Source organism: Bos mutus, chromosome 4 (genome assembly GCF_027580195.1).
Source record: "Bos mutus isolate GX-2022 chromosome 4, NWIPB_WYAK_1.1, whole genome shotgun sequence".
NCBI lineage: Eukaryota > Metazoa > Chordata > Mammalia > Artiodactyla > Bovidae > Bos > Bos mutus.
Window position 1 is genome coordinate 55,304,579 of NC_091620.1, and position 20,587 is coordinate 55,325,165.

General features: G+C 43.7%; 2 protein-coding genes across 4 annotated transcripts in view; one reads left to right on the plus strand and one right to left on the minus strand.

Annotated features, from left to right (window-relative positions):
- Positions 1 to 1,419, minus strand: part of NT5C3A (5'-nucleotidase, cytosolic IIIA) — a 39,203-nt gene extending 37,784 nt beyond the window's left edge. The window contains exon 1 of one of the 3 annotated variants that reach the window (XM_005889117.3): positions 1,169 to 1,419. In XM_005889117.3, coding sequence (XP_005889179.2) covers positions 1,169 to 1,306 — 138 coding nt within the window. In that variant the 5' untranslated portion in view covers positions 1,307 to 1,419. The remainder of the gene's footprint in view (positions 1 to 1,168) is intronic. The other 2 variants (XM_005889119.3, XM_070369513.1) reach the window with 2 other exon arrangements.
- A 10,398-nt stretch (positions 1,420 to 11,817) lies between these two features.
- Positions 11,818 to 19,819, plus strand: LOC138987537 (uncharacterized). The gene is made up of 4 exons (XM_070368797.1): positions 11,818 to 11,919; positions 14,972 to 16,642; positions 18,837 to 18,932; positions 19,700 to 19,819. Exons 1-3 carry the CDS (start codon positions 11,847 to 11,849, stop codon positions 18,887 to 18,889), a joined length of 1,797 nt encoding a protein of 598 aa, XP_070224898.1. The 5' UTR covers positions 11,818 to 11,846; the 3' UTR covers positions 18,890 to 18,932; positions 19,700 to 19,819.
- The last annotated feature ends 768 nt before the right edge of the window (positions 19,820 to 20,587 follow it).

The following is a 20,587-nucleotide window of genomic DNA, read 5'->3' on the forward strand; positions in this document are numbered from 1 at the left end:
ATTATACATTTTTGGTTTGGAACAAAAGGAAGCCACCAATGTTTTCTATGCAGGATAGCAACATAAACAAAATGAAAATTTTGAGATTAACAACATTTGCTCTTATGAGTACAGAAATGGAGAAAAGACTGCAATAATAATCTAAGACTAATTTAATCCTAGCAATAAGCAAAACTATTGGCATAAGAAACATGTGGGGAATTAACATTTTTTAAACTTTTATTTACGAAAGAATATTTTTGTATTCAGCCCAGGGCCAAGAGCAAAGATTGGGAATAATAGTTTCTGTGCTCAATTAGAACATAAAGTTGAAGCTACGTAGTCTCAGACATGAACCTAAAATTACATTATTTAGTACAGTGGTAAACTGTCCTCTGATCTGTCAATACTAGATCCTAGAAGTTCATGTGTGTAGTATATTATTGGGAGTATACACAGGACTATTCACTCCAGTAAGTACCAAAGAACGCAACTCACTGAGAAAAATTGTCTTGATGAGTGGGCTCTAACTAAAACACAAAACATCCCTAACTTTGGAGCAAATATTGCCTATAATGCACCTCAAATGGAATTCTTCAAATACTGTCTTACAATAAAATTGGAAATAAATTTCTAAAACGTTATGTAAGAGGTTTGGTGGGGGGAAAAATGAACACAAAGATACTTCCCAGCAGTTTGAGACAGGAAGGAGTAACATTTCAAATACAAAATAAACTATTCTGAGCTCCAACTGGGTTAACTGTCATTTCTTTAACCACGGACAAGTTACATCTTGTCATAACCGAGCTCATCCTGGCCATGATGCAAAAACCACCGTCAGAATTGGATTGTTGCAACGGTTTGACCCGGGATGCCAGGAGGAGGGCGAAACATCCCCAGGAAGTTCCATTTCTTGAAAAAGCGGGTGTTGCTGCGGGAGGTAGTTTTTTCCCGAATTACCTATTTGCTGCCTTTTTGTTTCAAATAGACATAACTAAGCCCACGGGAAGCCGAGCGCTGCCGTCAAGGGTCCAGACCAGGTCATCGGGCCCGCGGGGTCGTCCCAGGCGGGACGAACGGGTCCCCAGTGGGCCCCCAGCATTCCAGCAGAGGTCGGCGCGGGAAGGCGAGGCCGGACGGACCACCCCGACCCCTCACGCGCCCCGGCACGACAAGCCCCCACACTCACCATTTCGATGATCTTGGTCTTCCGGCCTGTCTTTCTCTTCAAGGTGAATATGTACTGGGCCAGCACCACCCCCGCCACCAGGGCGCACACGCTGGCGCTCGCTACCGCGCCCACCCTCGCCACCGCCGCTCGATCCATGGACCTTGCCTCTTTTGCCTCGCGGTTCGAGAAGAGGTCGCTGGGTGGCCACCGGCCTCAGAAACGCCGGCCGGTGGACAAGCCTTGACGCCCCGCCCCTCCTGCACGAGCCCCGCCCCCAGGGAGGCCCAACCCACGAGGGCCCAGGGGCGGGAAGCTGGAGGGAGCAGGAGGAACTCGCCTGCACCGGAAGCCAAGGTGGGGAAGAGGGTCTTCTCAGAACCCGGGTCCGAGGAACTGCTCAAGGACAGAAAAGGGGAACTGATCGAAATCTCTCCCTCTGCTAATGAGGACCAGGCAGTGGTTCATTCCAGCCCCGCCACAAGAAATCTGATGCCAACCACACTCAAAAATAATTCTCGGCCTTCCACCCTCCTCTCATACTCAGGACTACAACCCCCAGAAGGCATCTGGGGCGTTGCTATCTGACTTGCGCAGTAGCTTGGCTGTAAAGTGCTACAAGCTGCAGGGTGCAGCAAAGGTAACAAGGGAGTAAGTAAAAAGCAATCTGCAGAATATGAGAAAATACTTGCAAACTGTTTAATTGACAAGGGGTTAATATCCAGTTTATGTTAAAAATGTCAACAACAACAAAACCCATTAAAAAATAGGCAAAAGACTTGAATAGACAATTTTTGGTAAAGAAGCTTATGAAGCTTATCAATATCATTAATCATCAGGAAAATGAAAATCAAAACCACAATGAGATATCACTTCACCCAAGTTAGGACAATCACTGTCAAAAAGACCAGAAAATTAAAAATGTTGGTGAGGATGTGAAGAATTGGAACCCTTGTGCACTGTTGGTGGAAATGTAAATTTGTGCAGCCACTGTGGGAAAAGTGTGGAAGTTCCTCAATAAATTAAAAATAGAATTACCATATGATCCAGCAATCCTATGTCAGGGTATATATACAAAAGAATCGGAAGTAGACTCTCACAGAAATTTTAGCCCTCCCGTGTTCATTGCAGCACTATTCACAATAGCCAAGATGTGGAAGCAACCGAAATGCCCATCAAAAGATGAACTGATAAGAAAATGTGGGATACATCAAATGTAATACTATTCAGGTCAGTAGGTGCCCAATATGCTACTGGAGATCAGTGGCGAAATAACTCCAGAAAGAATGAAGGGATGGAGCCAAAGCAAAAACAATACCCAGTTGTGGATGTGACTGGTGATAGAAGCAAGGTCCAATGCTCTAAAGAGCAATATTGCATAGGAACCTGGAATGTTAGGTCCATGAATCAAGGCAAATTGGAAGTGGTCAAACAGGAGATGGCAAGAATGAACGTTGACATTCTAGGAATCAGCGGACTAAAATGGTCTGGAATGGGTGAATTTAACTCAGATGACCATTGTATCTACTACTGTGGGCAGGAATCCCTTAGAAGAAATGGAGTAGCCATCACAGTCGACAAAAGAGTCCGAAATGCAGTACTTGGATGCGATCTCAAAAACGACAGAATGATCTCTGTTCATTTCCAAGGCAAACCATTCAATATCACAGTAATCGAAGTCTGTGCCCCAACCAGTAACGCTGAAGAAGCTGAAGTTGAACGGTTCTATGAAGACCTACAAGACCTTTTAGAACTAACACCCCAAAAACATGTCCTTTTCATTATAGGGGAATGGAATGCAAAAGTAGGAAGTCAAGAAACACCTGGATTAACAGGTAAATTTGGCCTTGGAATACAGAATGAAGCAGGGCAAAGGCTAATAGAGTTTTGCCAAGAGAACGCATTGGTCATAGCAAACAGCCTCTTCCGACAACACAAGAGAAGACTCTACACATGGACATCACCAGATGGTCAACACCAAAATCAGACTGATTATATTCTTTGCAGCCAAAGATGGAGAAGCTCTATTCAGTCAGCAAAAACAAGACAGGTAGCTGACTGTGGCTCAGATCATGAGATCCTTATTGCCAAATTCAGACTTAGATTGAAGAAAGTAGGGAAAGCCACTAGACCATTCAGGTATGACCTAAATCAAATCCCTTATGATTATACAGTGGAAGTGAGAAATATATTTAAGGGAATAGATCTGATAGATAGAGTGCCTGATGAACTATGGACTGAGATTCGTGACATTGTACAGGAAACAGGGATCAAGACCATCCCCATGGAAAAGAAATGCAAAAGAGTAAAATGGCTGTCTGGGGAGGCCTTACAAATAGCTGTGAAAATGAGAGAAGCAAAAAGCAAAGGACAAAAGGAAAGATATAAGCATCTGAATGCAGAGTTCCAAAGAATAGCAAGAAGAGACAAGAAAGACTTCCTCAGGAATCAATGCAAAGAAATAGAGGAAAACAACAGAATGGGGAAGACTAGAGATCTCTTCAAGAAAATTAGAGATAACAAGGGAACATTTTATGCAAAGACGGGGTCGATAAAAGACAGAAATGGTATGGACCTAACAGAAGCAGAAGATATTAAGAAGAGGTGGCAAGAATACACAGAAGAACTGTACAAAAAAGATCTTCACTACCAAGATAATCACAATGGTGTGATCACTCACTTAGAGCCAGATATCCTGGAATGTGAAGTCAAGTGGGCCTTAGAAAGCATCACTATGAACAAAGCTAGTGGAGGTGATGGAATTCCAGTTGAGCTATTTCATATCCTGAAAGATGATGCTGTGAAAGTGGTGCACTCAACATGCCAGAAAATTTGAAAAACTCAGCAGTGGCCACAAGGACTGGAAAAGGTCAGTTTTCATTCCAGTCCCAAAGAAAGGCAATGCCAAAGACCGCTCAAACTACCACACAATTGCACTCATCTTACATGCTAGTAAAGTAATGCTCAATATTCTCCAAGCCAGGCTTCAGCAATACATGAGCCGTGAACTTCCAGATGTTCAAGCTGGTTTTATAAAAGGCAGAGGAACCAGAGATCAAATTGCCAACATCCGCTGGATCATGGAAAAACCAAGAGAATTCCAGAAAAACATCCATTTCTGCTTTATTGACTATGCCAAAGCCTTTGACTGTGTGGATCACAATAAACTGTGGAAAATTCTGAAAGAGATGGGAATACCAGACCACCTGATCTGCCTCTTGAGAAACCTGTATGCAGGTCAGGAAGCAACAGTTAGAACTGGACATGGAACAACAGACTGGTTCCAAATAGAAAAGGAGTACGTCAAGGCTGTCTGCAGCCTTGAAATTAAAATACGCTTACTCCTTGGAAGGAAAGTTATGACCAACCTAGATAGCATGTTCAAAAGCAGAGACATTACTTTGCCAACAAAGGTCCGTCTGGTCAAGGCTATGGTTTTTCCTGTGGTCGTGTATGGATGTGAGAGTTGGACTGTGAAGAAGTCTGAGCACTGAAGCATTGATGCTTTTGAACTGTGGTATTGGAGAAGACTCTTGAGAGTCCCTTGGACTGCAAGGAGATCCAACAAGTCCATTCTGAAGGAGATCAGCCCTGGGATTTCTTTGGAAGGAATGATGCTAAAGCTGAAACTCCAGTACTTTGGCCACCTCATGTGAAGAGTTGACTCATTGGAAAAGACTCTGATGCTGGGAGAAATTGGGGGCAGGAGGAGAAGGGGACAACAGAGGATGAGATGGCTGGATGGCATCACTGACTCAATGGACGTGGGTCTGAGTGAACTCTGGGAGTTGGTGATGGACAGGGAGGCCTGGCATGCTGCGATTCATGGGGTTGCAAAGAGTTGGACATGACTGAGCGACTGAACTGAACTGAACTGAACTGAAGGCTGTATATTGTCACCCTGCTTATTTAACTTATATGCAGAGTACATCATGAGAAATGCTGGATTGGAAGAAGCACATGCTGGAATCAAGATTGCCAGGAGAAATATTAATAACCTCAGATATGCAGATGACACCACCCTTATGGCAGAAAGTGAAGAGGAACTCAAAAGCCTCTTGATGAAAGTGAAAGAGGAGAGTGAAGAAGTTGGCTTAAAGCTCAACATTCAGAAAACTAAGATCGTGGCATCTGGTCCCATTGCTTCATGGGAAATCGATGGGGAAATATTGGAAACAGTGTCAGACTTTATTTTTGGGGGCTCCAAAATCACCGCAGATGGTTACTGCAGCCATGAAAGTAAAAGACACTTACTCCTCCGAAGAGAAGTTATGACCAACCTAGATAGCATATTCAAAAGCAGAGACATTACTTTGCCAACAAAGGTCCATCTAGTCAAGGCTATGGTTTTTCCAGTGGTCATGTATGGATGTGAGAGTTGGACTGTGAAGAAAGCTGAGTGCCAAAGAATTGATGCTTTTGAACTTTGGTGTTGGAGAAGACTCCTGAGAGTCCCTTGGACTGCAAGGAGATTCAACCAGTCCATCCTAAAGGAGATCAGCCCTGGGTGTTCTTTGGAAAGAATGATGCTAAAGCTGAAACTCCAGTACTTTGGCCACCTCACATGAAGAGTTGACTCATTGGAAAAGACTCTGATTTTGGGAGGGATTGGGGGCAGGAGGAGAAGGGGACGACAGAGGATGAGATGGCTGGATGGCATCATTGACTCGACGTACGTGAGTTTGAGTGAACTCCAGGAGTTGGTGACGGACAGGGAGGCCTGGCATGCTGCTATTTATGGGGTCGCAAGGAATCGGACACGACTGAGTGACTGAACTGAACTGAACTGAATACTATTCAACCTTTAAACAGAGGCGAATTCTGCAGTATTTGAGAACACGAATGAATCTTGAAGACCTCATATACGTGAAATAAGCCAGTCATAAAAAAGACAAGTGCTGAATTATTCTACTTATATGAATAGTCAGACTCTAAGAAACAGAAAGTATAATAGTGGTTGTGGGGTTTGAGGAAGAGGAAATGATGGGGTTGTTCAACTGAGTATTGAGTTGTTTCAGTTTTGCAAGATGAAAAATTCCAGAGATCTGTTGCAGAACTGTGTGTCTCCAGTTAACACTACTGTACTATGCCTTTAAAAATTACATTGGTAAATTTTATGTTATATGTTTTATACCACGCACATAAAAAAGTTGCTACGGCAACAGAGCAGAGAGGGCTTGAAGTTAGGCTGGAGCAAGTAGGTGTTTTTTCCTTTTCTGCTGCATTCCAATCAATCATCGCCTCTTCCATCATTTTCCTTTCTGGTAGCATGACTTGTTTTCACCTGCCTGGTCTCTTTCAAGGACTCTTTCTGCAGTTTCCCTGCTTGTCTCTGGGGATGACAGGAAGGGGACGCAGGGGAGCTACTTGGGGGAATCACACCAACTCTGTGGAGCTGGTGGTGCTACTCGGTGAGGCTGTCTCTTTGCCCAGGGCTTGGAAAAAGTTGGAACAGGAGAACAAGAGGGAGCAGTAAGGGTTGCTTTTCTCTGCACCCTCCACTCTTGCTCCAGCCCTGGGACCCTGGCAGTTGTTCTGCTTGAAGGGAAATTTGTGGAAAGAGAGTTCTTAGAAAGGTGGGATAGAGCTTATCCGAGCAGCCATCTGGTGAGAAAACAAATCTGGAATTAACCAGTGGGTGCGTGAATGCCTTTTGTAGAACTGGGAAACACATGTTGGCTACTATCAGTTCATATGTTTGATTTCTCTGTTGTTGTTTTTAACTCTTTAAGTATGCAAATCTGTTTTTCTATAAATTATTGTCCATAATGATGTATGATGTTACTTGGGATGGTAAGAATACATGAAGGAATTTAATGTAAATTTATGAATTTTTGCTATGCACAACGTTTCACTCTGCTCTGATAGGATAACTGGCATAGTCTTGGCTTGAAGTAGTTAAGTAGTATTCTTGTGAGGAAGAACTATTTGGTGGATGTAGGTTTAAAATCTTCCCCCACTAACACTGTTAAAAATTAAAACAATGCAAAGAAAAACTAAAAACACACTGCTGAGACTTGCTCTCTCATTTCTTTGCATATTAAGTCGTGGGATAGCGACAGTAAGCAGGAACCTAAAGAGCAGGACGAAAGTATGCAGAAGAAAGGTTCTGTCATTAGCTGTGACTTAGGGGAGTCATGTGATATCTCTGGGCTTTGCTTTCTTATCCTGCAAAAGGAAAAAACCAAATGATTTTGGACACCATTTAGTTATTAAAGTCTTTGATTAGAGAGTAATGGTCTTTTTCATGCCCTGGAAGATAACTTGGCAGAGGTCTAGGAAAAAGAAGAGGAAGTCCTGCTATAAAGAAACATCCACTGAGGAAATCAAGTGTTAGTTCAACCAGTGCTTCTCAAACATTAGGGTGAATGCGAACCACCTGGGGATGTTGTCTGGGGAGAGGCCAAGATTCCACATTTCTTTTTGAAAGGTATTTACTTATTTTTATCTATTTATTTGGTTGCACCAGGTCTTCGTTGTGGCACTCGGGATCTTTGATCTTTGCTGTGGTTTATGGGATCTAGTTCCCCAAGCCCCTTAACCACTGGACCATCAGGGAAGTCCCAAGAGTTCATATTTCTAACAAACTTGGGTGTTGCTGATGCTCCTGGTCTGGACACTATACTTTGAATAGAAAGGAACTAAATGGTGAATGAGGGGCTTTAAGGGACTTTATTGTGCTTAGTCACTCAGACGTGCCTGACTCTTTGTGACCATGGACTATAGCTCATCAGGCTCCTCTGTCCATGGGATTTTTCAGGCAAGAAATACTGGAGCTGCCATTTCCTTTTCTAGGGGATCTTCCCAACCCAGGGATTGAACCCACATCTCCTGTGTTTCCTGCACTGCAGGCAGATTCTTTACCCAATGAGCCATCTGGGAAGTTCTTTAAGGAGTTAACAACTGGAGGGAGGGGTGGATAAATAGAATTGATAGAACAGGAGAAACAAGAAGGAATTAAAGTTTGCCAATGTTATTTTGTCAACAGAAGTAGATCTTCAATTTTATATTTGAAGTCCATGGAAATTATTGTTTGGTATAGAACATTTATAGATAATTTTAGAAAATTAGTTTTGCTTACTGGTGATATTTTTCTCTTCATTTTAGCAATCTGACAGAATTTTTTCACTAACAAAGGTATTTAAGGCCTTTGTCACATTACATCTATTTTTAACCTGATTCAATTACTTCTTGTTTGAAGTTATTTAAATTCAAACAGATGCCATATCTCCTATCTAAGCATTTTGATTTTGTATGTATCATTCAATAGCAGTGATTAAAGAAGAAAAATTCTCTTTCACCATTGCTTGGGTGTCTAATATGTTCTCTAGGCAGGGCCCATGAGGTTTTCTCTTCTATCTACTTGAGGGGACAATAAGACCTCTTCAGATGTTGGGCAAATCTTCCCTTTCTTTTTCTCTCCTTGAGACTCTTTATGAACTCTCTTTGGTTATGTACACTGTGTGCAAAGGATCACTTACTTGTTGTTAGCCTACTGATTTCTGTCCTTGGCTGTGTCTCCAAATGAGCTTGTGCCAGTAAGTCTTCATTCTTTATGATGGGTCAGTAGCATTTGATATAGCAGGTTATTCACTCTTTCTAGATACACTTATAGGTCACAATGATATTATATACACACTAGTGGTTCAGTCGCTAAATCGTGTCTGACTCTTGTGACCCTATGGACTGTAGCCCACCAGGCTCTTCAATCCATGGAATTTTCCAGGCAAGAAAACTGGAGTGGGTTACCATTTCCTTCTCCAGGGGATCTTCACAACCCAGGGATAGAACTCGGGTCTCCTGCATTGCAGGTAGATTCTTTACCTACTGAGCCACCAAGGAAGCCCTTAAACACACATAAACACACACACACACACACACACACACACACACACTCTGACCATCCCACTTGTGAGATCTTAGTTCCTTGACCAGAGATCGAACCTATCCTTTCGGCAGTGAAAGCGCAGAGTTCTAAGCACTGGACTGCCAGAGAATTCCCTTCTGTGATCACTTTATGGTCACAATATCACCCAAACCTAACCACTGGAAACCACTGATCTAGTCAACATAATGTCCTTGAGATTCATCTAAGTTGTTTTGTGCATCAATACCTCATTTTTTCTCCTGCTGAATTGTTTCCCATGATATGGATATAACAGTTTGTTTAACCATTTTACGATTACACACTGAAGAACATTTGTTTTTTTCCTTGAATGTTGCTTTTTGAAAAACCATGAAAAGGAAACAGCATCAACGACTAACATTTCTTGGAAACTTAATAAACAGTGCCAGGTTCAAGAGTTTTATTGAACTCGATCTCCAGCTCCCACCCCGTCTTTCCAACCCCCCAGGATCAGGTGTGGGACTGAAAATTCCCACCCTTCAAGCACAAATTTGGTTTTTCTGGTGATTAGCTTCCTTCCTTGAATTATCCAGGGAACTCACCTTAGTCACTTTATTAGCACAAATTCTGCAGAGGTAGAAAGAGGCTTGTTATGAATAACAGATGACATCATTTGAGCATGTCCTAACAACAGCACAATTCTTCTGCTGAGATATAAATATCCAGTTGAGAGATTGGACATAGAAATTTGGGTGTGAGCAGTATGCTGGTTATACTGGAAGTCCTGAGAATGTGTGAAAAATGCAGAGAGAAAGAGTGAAATAAGATGAAGAAAATCTAACCTCGAGAATATGAACACTGAAGAGAGAAATTTGGGAGACAGTAAAAGAGTTTAAGAAAGGCCAGTAGAGATGCAACCAGTTAGGCTGGTACCTGGGAGATGAGATTTAGTGATATGAACTGAAAAGTTTCCATGCCATTGAGCAGCAAGTGGTTCATTAGTGTCCTTGGTAAGGGTGGATGAGTGGGCATAATGGTAACAAAATCTGGATTTGCAGTGAGTGAAGGAATAGCAGGTGGAGAAGGCTGAGTGTTTATGATCCTCTATAGGGAAATAGCTGCGAAGGGAGGAAAGGAGAATGATGATTGGGGACAATACAGAGCAATGGGAAGTGGGAGAATAATGTTTCTTTCATGACCCTGAACCCTTATAAGAGAAACTGTTACCTGCCCAATTAATATCTATTCTCCACTCTTAGTCACAGGAACCCAGTTTCTTCCAAGTGGCAACATGTCCAGCTCAAAGACAAGAGTTCACACACATCCTTTCAGTTAGGGGCAACCAAGGAGATAGAACCTGAAGCTGCACGTGTTTTCTATTATAACTTTTTATAACTCTGCAATTTCTGGAAAAACCCAATTTCTACGCAGTACCACAGTCATTCCAAACTGTCGATGCGCCTTAGAAGTACTATTCCTGCCGCCTTCACTACTATCCTATGCCTTTCCTTTCTCTCATGTACAAAGAATACTGTAGGTGCCAGCTTCCCCTTCTCACTGCCCCCCCATCACCCCAGAGACGACTGCCCATACCTCCCTGTCCCATCACTTACAGCGATCGCTGCGGTCCTCTTAGCCGGAGCCCCTTCCCCCGAGATGTTGGTCTCAGCAGCATGAAGCACTCTTGCTCACCCCACCTGTGGAAATCTTTCCCCTCTCAGCTCTGTCCTCCGTGCACGTTGGCCTCCTTCGTCTCTGCTTCTTTTTGGTAGGCTCCTCTTCCTTAAGTGTCAGCGGCTTTGCGCCCAAGGAAGAAGACCAGGAGCTCAGAGAGGCGGCTGTGACCCGTCCTAACTCAACACACTCAGAAAGGGGACAGTCGGGGAGACCGAGCGGGAGAGGAGGGCTCTATCCTCTAAAAAAACCAAGGCTAGGATGCCCACACACACAAGAATGTGAAGAAGGGAGGACTGGGGTTCATGCGGGAGTGGGTGGAGATGGCCACTTTCCTCCATCAAGTCTCAGCACCTGCTTCTTCCAGAGCCTTCTGTCTGGGCAGTCTGGCCCGGGAGCTCCGACAGGGCGCAAGCGCAGGGGGCGTGGCCTGCTGAAGAGCTGCATGTGCTGCCCAGTCAAGCATAAAAAGGAGCCAGTGCAGCCGGCACTGTAGGGGCTCTTGACGGCGAGGTCGGTCCTGTGTGGGTTGTGTGCGCGGCTACAGAAATTCCCAGTCGCAGATGTCGAGCTAGAGCAGGTCAGTGTCCCTAATGGGAACGTGGGTTGTGCAGGGCGTGAGGGCACAGGGTTTGGGGGTCGTGGGGGACAGACTGGCCTACGGGAAGCGGGGTGTTAGGAGACGGAGCCCGGGGCCTGGAGTCCGGGGCTGGGCAGGTATTCAGTCTGGGGCATAGGCTAGAGAGCATGGTGGAGGGGCTGCAGACTAAGGGTGGTGCATCTAGGCCTAAGCCCCCTTTTCCAGTGCAGCTGCTGGGTGCCCTGGTGCCTCCAAGGCCTCATCTCCCCAAGGTGCTGCTGCCTGCGGAGCCGGACTCACTCAGTATGAGGTGGGCCTGGGCCTCTGGGCGCTGCTCCGCTGGTCCTAATGCATGCAGGGCAGTGCCCCATGTCTGCATCCCAGGCAAGTGGGAAGACAAGGTAAGGGACCTGCCACCCAAGATCCCAGTCATGATGGGGGACAAGGATGGTTTTCTACCTTTACAGCACTTTACAGGGTGAGGCACAGCTGTCCTTTCTTAACTACAAACACCTGTTTTTCAGTGGAAAATGAACTCTTCAGCAAACAACGAAAATTTTGAGGGCAGTAACTCCAGATCTTTCTTCTATGTGCACCCCATGGCCCAGCAGCCTTACCTGGGTCCCTGGTACCAGAATCCTGTCTGTAATCCACTCTCCATTCCTGGGGCAGGTGAGGAATCTGAATACCGAAGGAGGTTCAGTGGGATTAGGGACTCTCCCTGTAAATCAAAGCCTGAAGGTTTTCTTAATTCCTTTGTCCATGATTTCCTTCTCCTCACCCTGTGCTCACACTAGACAGATTGGGCAGTGTTTGTGGTTCAGGTTAATAGAAAATATTCAAATTCTAGCTATATATCAGTTGTGTGCTGTGTGCTGTGTTTAGTCACTCAGTCGTGTCCAATTCTTTGTGACTCCATGCACTGTAGCCCACCAGGCTCCTCTGTCCATGAGAATTCTCCAAGCAAGAATATTGAAATAGGTTGCCATGCCCTCCTCCAGGGCATCTTCCCAACCCAGGGTTCGAACCTAGGTCTCCCGCATTGCAAGCGGATTCTTTACCATCTGAGCCACCAGGAAAGCCCAAATACTAGAAATGGATTCTTGATTCATTTGACCAAGTTGTTGCTGTCCTTGTTTCCCAAATGAGGGAACTGAGGCTCCCAGTCAGTGACTGGCCCAGGCTCACAACGTAATCCAACCAAAGTCTCATGTTGTGAGACCAGTCTTGTTGGACGAGTTACCTTAGAGCTTCTAGTCCTTGTAATTTTTCTACAGAGTCTAAAGATTCTAAATGCTATAATGGGGACATCAGAAAAGTATGTTGGAGGAAGGTGACAAGCAAGATTTGAAAACATTTGGAAGGTAGACATCTTGGACCTAATAGATGGAGGTCCATTCAGGTTGTCAGTTTCTACTTGAGTTTTGGGAAATTGTCTCAAGGAATTTGTCCTTTTTTATCTATGTAATACATATTGTGGAAATAGGATTCATATTAATCATTTATATTTTTATGCCCGTGGGATCTGTAGTAATGTACCCTCTTTCATTTCTGATATTAGGAATTTATCTTTTTGTTTTCTACATTCATTCAGTTATGGTCTAAGCAGACATTTTATAATTAGTATACCTTTTAATTTGTAAGTGTGTTTTATGGCACAACGTGGTCTATCTTTGTGAATGTTCTATATGAGTGTGAGAAAAATATTCTGTTGGTTGAGGGGGTCTGTAGAGGTTAGTTATGTACATTTGGTTGGTGCTGTGGAGTTCATTCGTTCTTATTGATTTTTTAATATTGACTGCATCTATCCATGTCTGCTGTAGACATGTTAAAGTTTCCGACAATGGATTCATCTATTTTTCCTTGCAGTTCTATGACTTTTGCTTCATGTAGCTTCACCCGCTGTTAAGGGCATACACATTAGGGATTGTTATGTCTCAGTGAAGAAGTGACTTTTTCTTGTGATGCCCCACTTTATGTCCCTGATTACTTTCCTTTCTCTGAAATCTGTCTGAAATAGAGCTTCTCCCACTTTCTTTTGATTATTAGCATTAGCTAATGAGCATGGTATGTTTTTCTCCTTCTGTTTGCATTTAATCCCTGTTTTTGTATTTAAACTGAGTTTTTTTTTTTTTTTTTAGACAGTAGTTTTTACTTTTTATTACGCTTTGTAATTTTTTTTTTTGTCAACCATTTTGTACTGGATAAAAGGAACTGATCTGAATAGGCACTTAGTAATGGAGTGTTACCTTGTAGAGGTAGAGAAGGGATCACAGTTCTGTTTGTGAAAGGAGTATGATTAGTTCTTAGTCTTAGTGTGATTTTGCCTTTGGACAACAAAGTATACATGCTTCCCCCTCCCCCTTCCATTGGGTTGGGAAGGGTGGCTAGAGTGGACTGGAGAAAAGTATTTCCATTCCTGCCCATCAGTTAAGCTCTCTTTAGTGTCTTCTGAGAATGAACCTTGTTAAGAACAGTGCTTCTAGTATGTGTGATTCCTTTTCCTCTTTCCCTGCGGGAAGCTCAGGAGATTTTTCTCTTAAATTTACTGTGAGAAACTGGTTGAGCAACTGCATGGAAAACTTAAAAAAGTGTGTGGGATGGTTCCCTTATGGATGAGTTTTCTCTGAGGATTTGAACTCAGCCGTCTCCATCCTAATCTTGCAGTCTGTAAATAGCAGTTTAGGTTTTCCTACCCCACTGTGAGTTGCCATCGAGTTTTGATCTTCTGGGTCTGTGCTCCTGTAAGTTGTGATTGTATTCACATGGCTTTCCAGTGTTGGTGGTAGCACTTTTCCCAGTAACCAAACATTGCTGTGAATGACCTGAGGATTCTCAATTCTTGTTCACCTTTTTCACTTGGGTAGGATTGAGTGGCTCCCAAGCCTATGGAATATCCGTAATCATGTAGTCTATCGTCTTTTAAATATTAATTGGACATGCAGTGCTGTAGAATTAAAATAGCTGATTTATGTTCTTATAAATAGGCTAATTTTGAGTAAATGTTTCCCTTCTCCATTTTGTCTTGTGTATAATAAGCTGAATTAGAGGTTTCTTTTTGCCACTGGCCAGCATCTCTCCATCTCCCCATCATTCAGCAACCACATGGCAACCACTGTATCTAATACCATTTTTTTTTTAAGATTTTACATAAAAGTGATGGAATAGTATTTGCCTTTCTCTGTCCAACTGATTTCTCTTGGCAAAATGCCTCAAGTTCCAGCAGTTGCTGAAAACATTTTAAAATGATTAGGGGAAGAAAGGTGTTTCAGAAAAGGAAGAGAGAAGTTTTCAAAGCTGTCTTGGCGAAGGAATGCACCTATGGCTAGAGCCTCTGTATCTTGAAGGACTCAATGAGATGATAGTGAGAAACTAGATAACGAAGTGTTTTATGCCATCCTAGGGAAAGTGGTCACTATCCCTCATACCTGATAAGCCATGATGAGCCATTCAAATACTGTAACTAGAGTGAGGATCACAGATTATTCTGGAAGCAAAATGGATTACAGACTTGTGAGAAGTGTGGGAAATGGGTTAAGAAAGTTGTTAGGAGTTACTCCTGTAAAAACTGGGGGAGGACTTTATGTCCTTTGCTTTGGTAGCAGAAGACTAGGCGGGAGGCCCCTGGTGGGTGTGAGCAGCTGGGGCTGTGCAGTGTGTACTGGCTGAATGTTGTGACTGGCGGCAGGAGACAGGATGGCTAACTATCCCCTTCTCTTTCTAGGTTTCACAAATGGAAGTCTGTATTTTCCAGTGGTGCTCAGTGAGTATCCTGCCTTCCTCGTCCCTCAATCCCCATTGCCCACTACTGTTAACCGAAGATCCATAGTCCCTATGTTTTATAACACGGCACAGTTCCGACAGTATGGTGGCTATTGGGAAAAAATGAAAACAAAGGACACGCAAACAGAAGCTGAACCTCAACAGGCTGAAAACTTGAATGAAAAACAAGACATGCACTCAGAAGGCGACAGCCCTGAGGTAGGAAAGGTGACTAGTATTCCTGCGAGTACATCAAACGAAATGATGCCATCGTACGATGTGGTTTATGGTAAAGATATGCCACAGAAGGAGGTGCCGCAAAATGGGATTTCACAAAGTTTCTGTGAGAGTGGAGGAATGCTTTATAACTCTTACGAGGGTAGAGACTGCATGAACTTGGATGAAAAAAAGAAGAGATATTCAGCTCTTTCCCAAAACCCGCCACCTCCGAATGGCAGAGATGATATCCAGAATACCCGGAACTCAAAATTGTACCAGTCTGCTGGAGATAGGAACAAGCTTCATCAGGAACGGGCACTCTGCACCAGCATGGAAGCAGTTAAAGACCTGAGCCTATGTTCAGAATCATCTCAGAAGCCCTTTACTGCAGGGGAAAGTATGCCAGAGAACAGTAGCAGGAGCCATGGCTCCCCTGAGACTGTGGGTGAAGAGGTAGAGAGCAACAGCTACCCTGTGATGGCTATCCCGTCCCCTCCCTCCTTGGCTCAGGTCAGCAAAGAAGATGAGGGCATCCAGTGCGACTTGACTTGGTGGACTGAGGTACAGCCTGGGAATTCCCCTGAGTCTTCACCAGGAAGTGGTAGGAAGGGAGCAGAGCAGATGTCAGTGGGGAGCCAAAACCAGGATGAAGTTGATGAAGTGGAGAACAATGGCTGTGAGGGGGAAGTTCCCTCCCCTACCTGGTTGGCCCAGGTCAACAAAGTGGATGAGGGCATCCAGTGCGACATGGGTTACTCTGAAGCTCAGGTAGAGAAATCCCCCCAGCAAATGCCCCCCAGGGGTGAAGAGACAGTATCAGACAGCAAAACCAGGGGATCTTGGGAACAACCAATCACCAATAGGAAATTAAGTGCAGATAAAGAGGAAATGATCATGAACGATGAGACTGGGGAGGTGTATAATGAGAACTTGAAAACATGTGCAAAGATTAAAAAGACCGTGAAAGGCAGGAAGCTGAAAGAGCTGAGCAGTTTCTCAAATGTTAAGACAGCCTATCTGTTGAAGAAAAGTGCCGTCTTGACCATTGTGCTTCCTGAGGATTCAGAAGACTCTGAGTTGGAAGAGGAGGGTGACATGGATGAGGTAGGATGCCTCCTTGAAGAAGTGAGTCCACAGAGTCCTGTGACATCTTCCAAAGGAAGGTCTTATCATGAAGCTGGAAGGATAATCAGGATGCCACCCGAGAGCTCTCTCCCTCCCCAACTTATGGTGTGGCCCACCAGAAAAAAGTGCAAGTTATTACAAGCTTATGGTGAATGTGAGTGTGTCCCTGCGGTTTATTGGAAACGACAGGATGGCTGTGAAAGCACTGGTGTTAGGCTTCGCAGCAGACCCACCATGGCCAATAAGGAGGGACTGCAGTCCAGGAGAGCCTCTCACAGACCACTGGAATGTAAGTGACTAGTGGACTCATACACTGGTTGTTTGTGCTGGTTCCCTACTGGGTCCAGGATACAAAGGCAGCCATAAATCAGTATTTCTCTGTTTTGAAAATATGTTTTTGCTTCAGGTATAGGTGCCCATATTCATGTTGAAAGAGAATCCCAAGTTAGAGTTCCTGCACTCTAGGAAATTTCAGTGTAATGTGAAACAAACTGCTCTGGTAGAAGATGATAGAGAGCTGGGTGGTGGTGGGCTGAGACAATCAGGACACGGTCTAGATGGATGGCTGAGAACAGGCAGTCCACGTGGACGCAGAGGATTTCACACCAATTGAGGTTCTGTGGTTTGGAGACAAAAGAGGACAAAGTTTGGAGTGGAAATGGAGACAGCAGGGTGGCAGTCAAACAGGCAGTCAGGGCAGGATTCTGCTTGAGACCTTCGTGCCAGAATGGAGAATTGTGAGGAATTGGGAAAGAGGCTGGGAATGTGGTAAAGTACGAGTGTTTCTCTTCACTTACAAATTTTTATCCTGTAGGCAATAAGTGGCTAATTCGGATTGAGTAGAGAAATGAGACAAATCTTTGTCTTCAACCAGTAGTATTTTATAGTAGGAATTAGAGTGGAGAGCACCTATATGGATGAAAGCCTTGTATAAAATCAGTTTTACTCAATAAAAAGTATTGTAATTCAAAAAATCAAAGTGGTGAGGGTCCTAACTCACATGGGAGTAATTAGAGACGGGTGAGAGGACTAACAGTTGAATTTTAAAAGGTTGGAGTTTGAACATGAGTACGTAGGGGGGAAAATGGTAATCCAAGGAAAAGTTATCTTGGGAAGAGAAGTTGTTTTGCTTTGCTGTGTGTGTTGTGGGTGGAAGGAGTGTAAAAAGGTGAGATTGAGGAACTGGACCAGCAGCCCATCCACACCTGGTTGAAGCTTGAGTATGAACCATCCTAGGACTGGCAGGGGCACAGCTGACAGGAGTAGGGACAGGGGGAGCACCCTAAGGACCACTTTGGGAGATGATTACATCTGGCGTGCAAAGAATGACGCAAAGCAGGTGAGTGAAGAATGGGATGCATAAGGGCCCCAGGGAAGTTTAAATAAATCCCAGGCTTAATCCCAAACCTTTAGATTGAAGAAATATTTAAGCCTACCACTTCCACATAAAAATCAGGGTATATTGTTAGGTTTTAAATTCTTGGCTATTGTCTTGACTTGATTCATGCTCAATAATTTGGAGGAAATTTTTTGAAAACAGGGTTCCTTTACAACATGTGCAGGGTTTTCTGGCTTTGATGTTAGTCCTTGCTTATAAAGTGGCAGGAAATGACCTGGGCCAGTGTGCTTAGGGACCCCTCATGCGCATCTGACAGCATCTTGTGAACTCCAGAATGTGAGCTCCTGTTCATGATGTGTAACACTGAAATTATAGTTACATTAAAACACCAACTATGGTACCATTGGTCTTCCCAGTCTTATTTGCCTTTGTATTCCCACATCATGTCATTGCCCATCAGAGTGTGTATGAATCTTTTTCTGTCTTGGGAAATAGCATTGGTTATAAATTTACTCCTCACTGTGACTCAATACTGGAGAAGGCAATGGCACCCCACTCCAGTACTCTTGCCTGGAAAATCCCATGGACGGAGGAGCCTGGTAGCCTGCAGTCCATGGGGTCGCTAAGAGTCGGACATAACTGAGCGACTTCACTTTCACTTTTCACTTCATGCATTGGAGAAGGAAATGGCAATCCACTCCAGTGTTCTTGCCTGGAGAATCCCAGGGACGGAGGAGCCTGGTGGGCTGCCGTCTATGGGGTTGCACAGAGTCGGACACGACTGAAGTGACTTAGCAGCAGCAGCAGCAGTGACTCAATACTATAGTTTAGTAGTTTTCAGCACTTTCTCCTTTGGCCATATCTGAAAGAAGGTCTCACTGAGTCCTCCTGTGAAAAAGTTAATGGGAACCTCAGTTTACCCCAGGTTACACAGTCAAGATTTTTATTTTCCTAATGAAGGCTCTCTTCTGGACTGTCTATTTTTGCCAAGTGATCATTTCTACCACCACGAACAACAGAACGGCATAGAATTTTATCTTGAAAAATAGGTCACTTTCTTGAACGATGTGTTTTTGAATTGTTTTTTTCTTTTGGTTTTGAAGCCTCTTGGATTATTTAAAGTATGAATCACTTCTTCCCTCAGGTAACTGTGAGAGAGCTAAAACCAAGGTCCCTTACAAAGTACCAGAGATTTGAGGCAGATGCCATAGAATTTAGGAAGTACCCAGCAGCTCTAGAGGTTGGTATTTATCCTGTGTCTAGTTTGTCTTACGATTTGTTTTTTGGACTTTGAGTTTTCCTACTTGATGCTTGGGTCTATCCTCCAAAGCTAATACTTTGGAGGATAGGCCCAAGCATCAACATAGCAGTGTTCTAACTGGGTAACAGACATACCTTGTAAGACCCTAGCTTACAAGAAGTTTGGAGCCAAAGTTTTTCAATTGTGTGGAATGTTATGATTATTTAATTTGTACTTTATTTTTATACAGTTTTAAAGATTACTTTCCATTTACAGTTATTACAAAATATTGGCATCCTCATGTTGTACAGTACATCCTTGAGCCCTGTGGAATGTTGTTTTTATCCTAGTCTTCACGTTTAATTCCTGCTGCTGTTACCAACAGCATATTGTGGATTATATGGAATTCTGTAAGTTTCCTGGTGGCTTCACCATTAGTGTTCTAATTTAGAGCTAGGTAAAAGGAAGCTTAGCATCTCCCTTCAGGGGCCAGCAGCTTGACAGGCTTCTCTTCACAATGAGTCTTGGCACAGGGTAAGCCTTCCTCACCTAAACCCCTAGTCTTGGTCCAGTGGATTGATGACCTTTTAAAGGTCATTTCTGCCCTGCAGAGGTAATAAAGGGAAGAATGGTAACTAAGCTTAGGCAAAATGTTAACACCCTTGGCTTTCCCCTAAAAATGGAAACTAAAGATATTGGTAATGATTCTGTATATCACATCAGTTACCTGACTTAAAGAACTGTATTATTCCATTGTTACTTCTTAGGAAACAAATTGCTGAGTTCCAGCTACAAGAAAAAGTGAAATATTGCATTATCATGATGGATTAGAACATGAGATCTCTTTGTTGAACTACTAAAGTTATACCAGCAAACAAGAAAATGTGACATTGTAAAGTTGTGAATTAAAAGTTGTAAAATAGCAAATACGTTGGATTTCAAAAGTGTGATTCTTAAGCATTTTCTTCTCTCAAAATGGCCACATCACTCATGACAACACTAGTAGAACTGGGTCACCCATGAATAGCTTTGTCTTGTCCTCACCAGGAACCTTGGGATAGAGAAAAGGATGGTGGAGTTGAGGACAAAATAAAAAAGACTTAAGCATTCCATAAAGAGGCTCTGGGAGAAGGCAATGGCACCCCACTCCAGTACTCTTGCCTGGAAAATCCCATGGACAGAGGAGCCTGGTGGGCTGCGGTCCATGAGGTCGCTAAGGGTCGGACACGACTGAGCAACTTCACTTTCACTTTTCACTTTCATGCATTGGAGAAGGAAATGGCAACCCACTCCAGTGTTCTTGCCTGGAGAATCCCAGGGATGGGGGAGCCTGGTGGGCTGCCGTCTATAGGGTCACAGAGTCGGATACGACTGACGCGACTTAGCAGCAGCAGGAGCAAAGAGGCTCTATCCTGGGAATAGAGAGGATGCTGACTCATTGTCTATATAATGCAGGCCAAGCATATAGGGTCCGATAGGACACTGATATATGTGTGGAGGGTAGGTGGTCATGCATTCTTTACTTGCATCTAGTGTCTCCTGAAACAAAGGAAGCTTCATGTAAGACTGCTTTATACTCAGACCCTAGGGGCTAGATAGTCAAGAAGTGAATGCAATCTCCCAATAAATGGTGTAGGTTAAATACAACTAGGTAC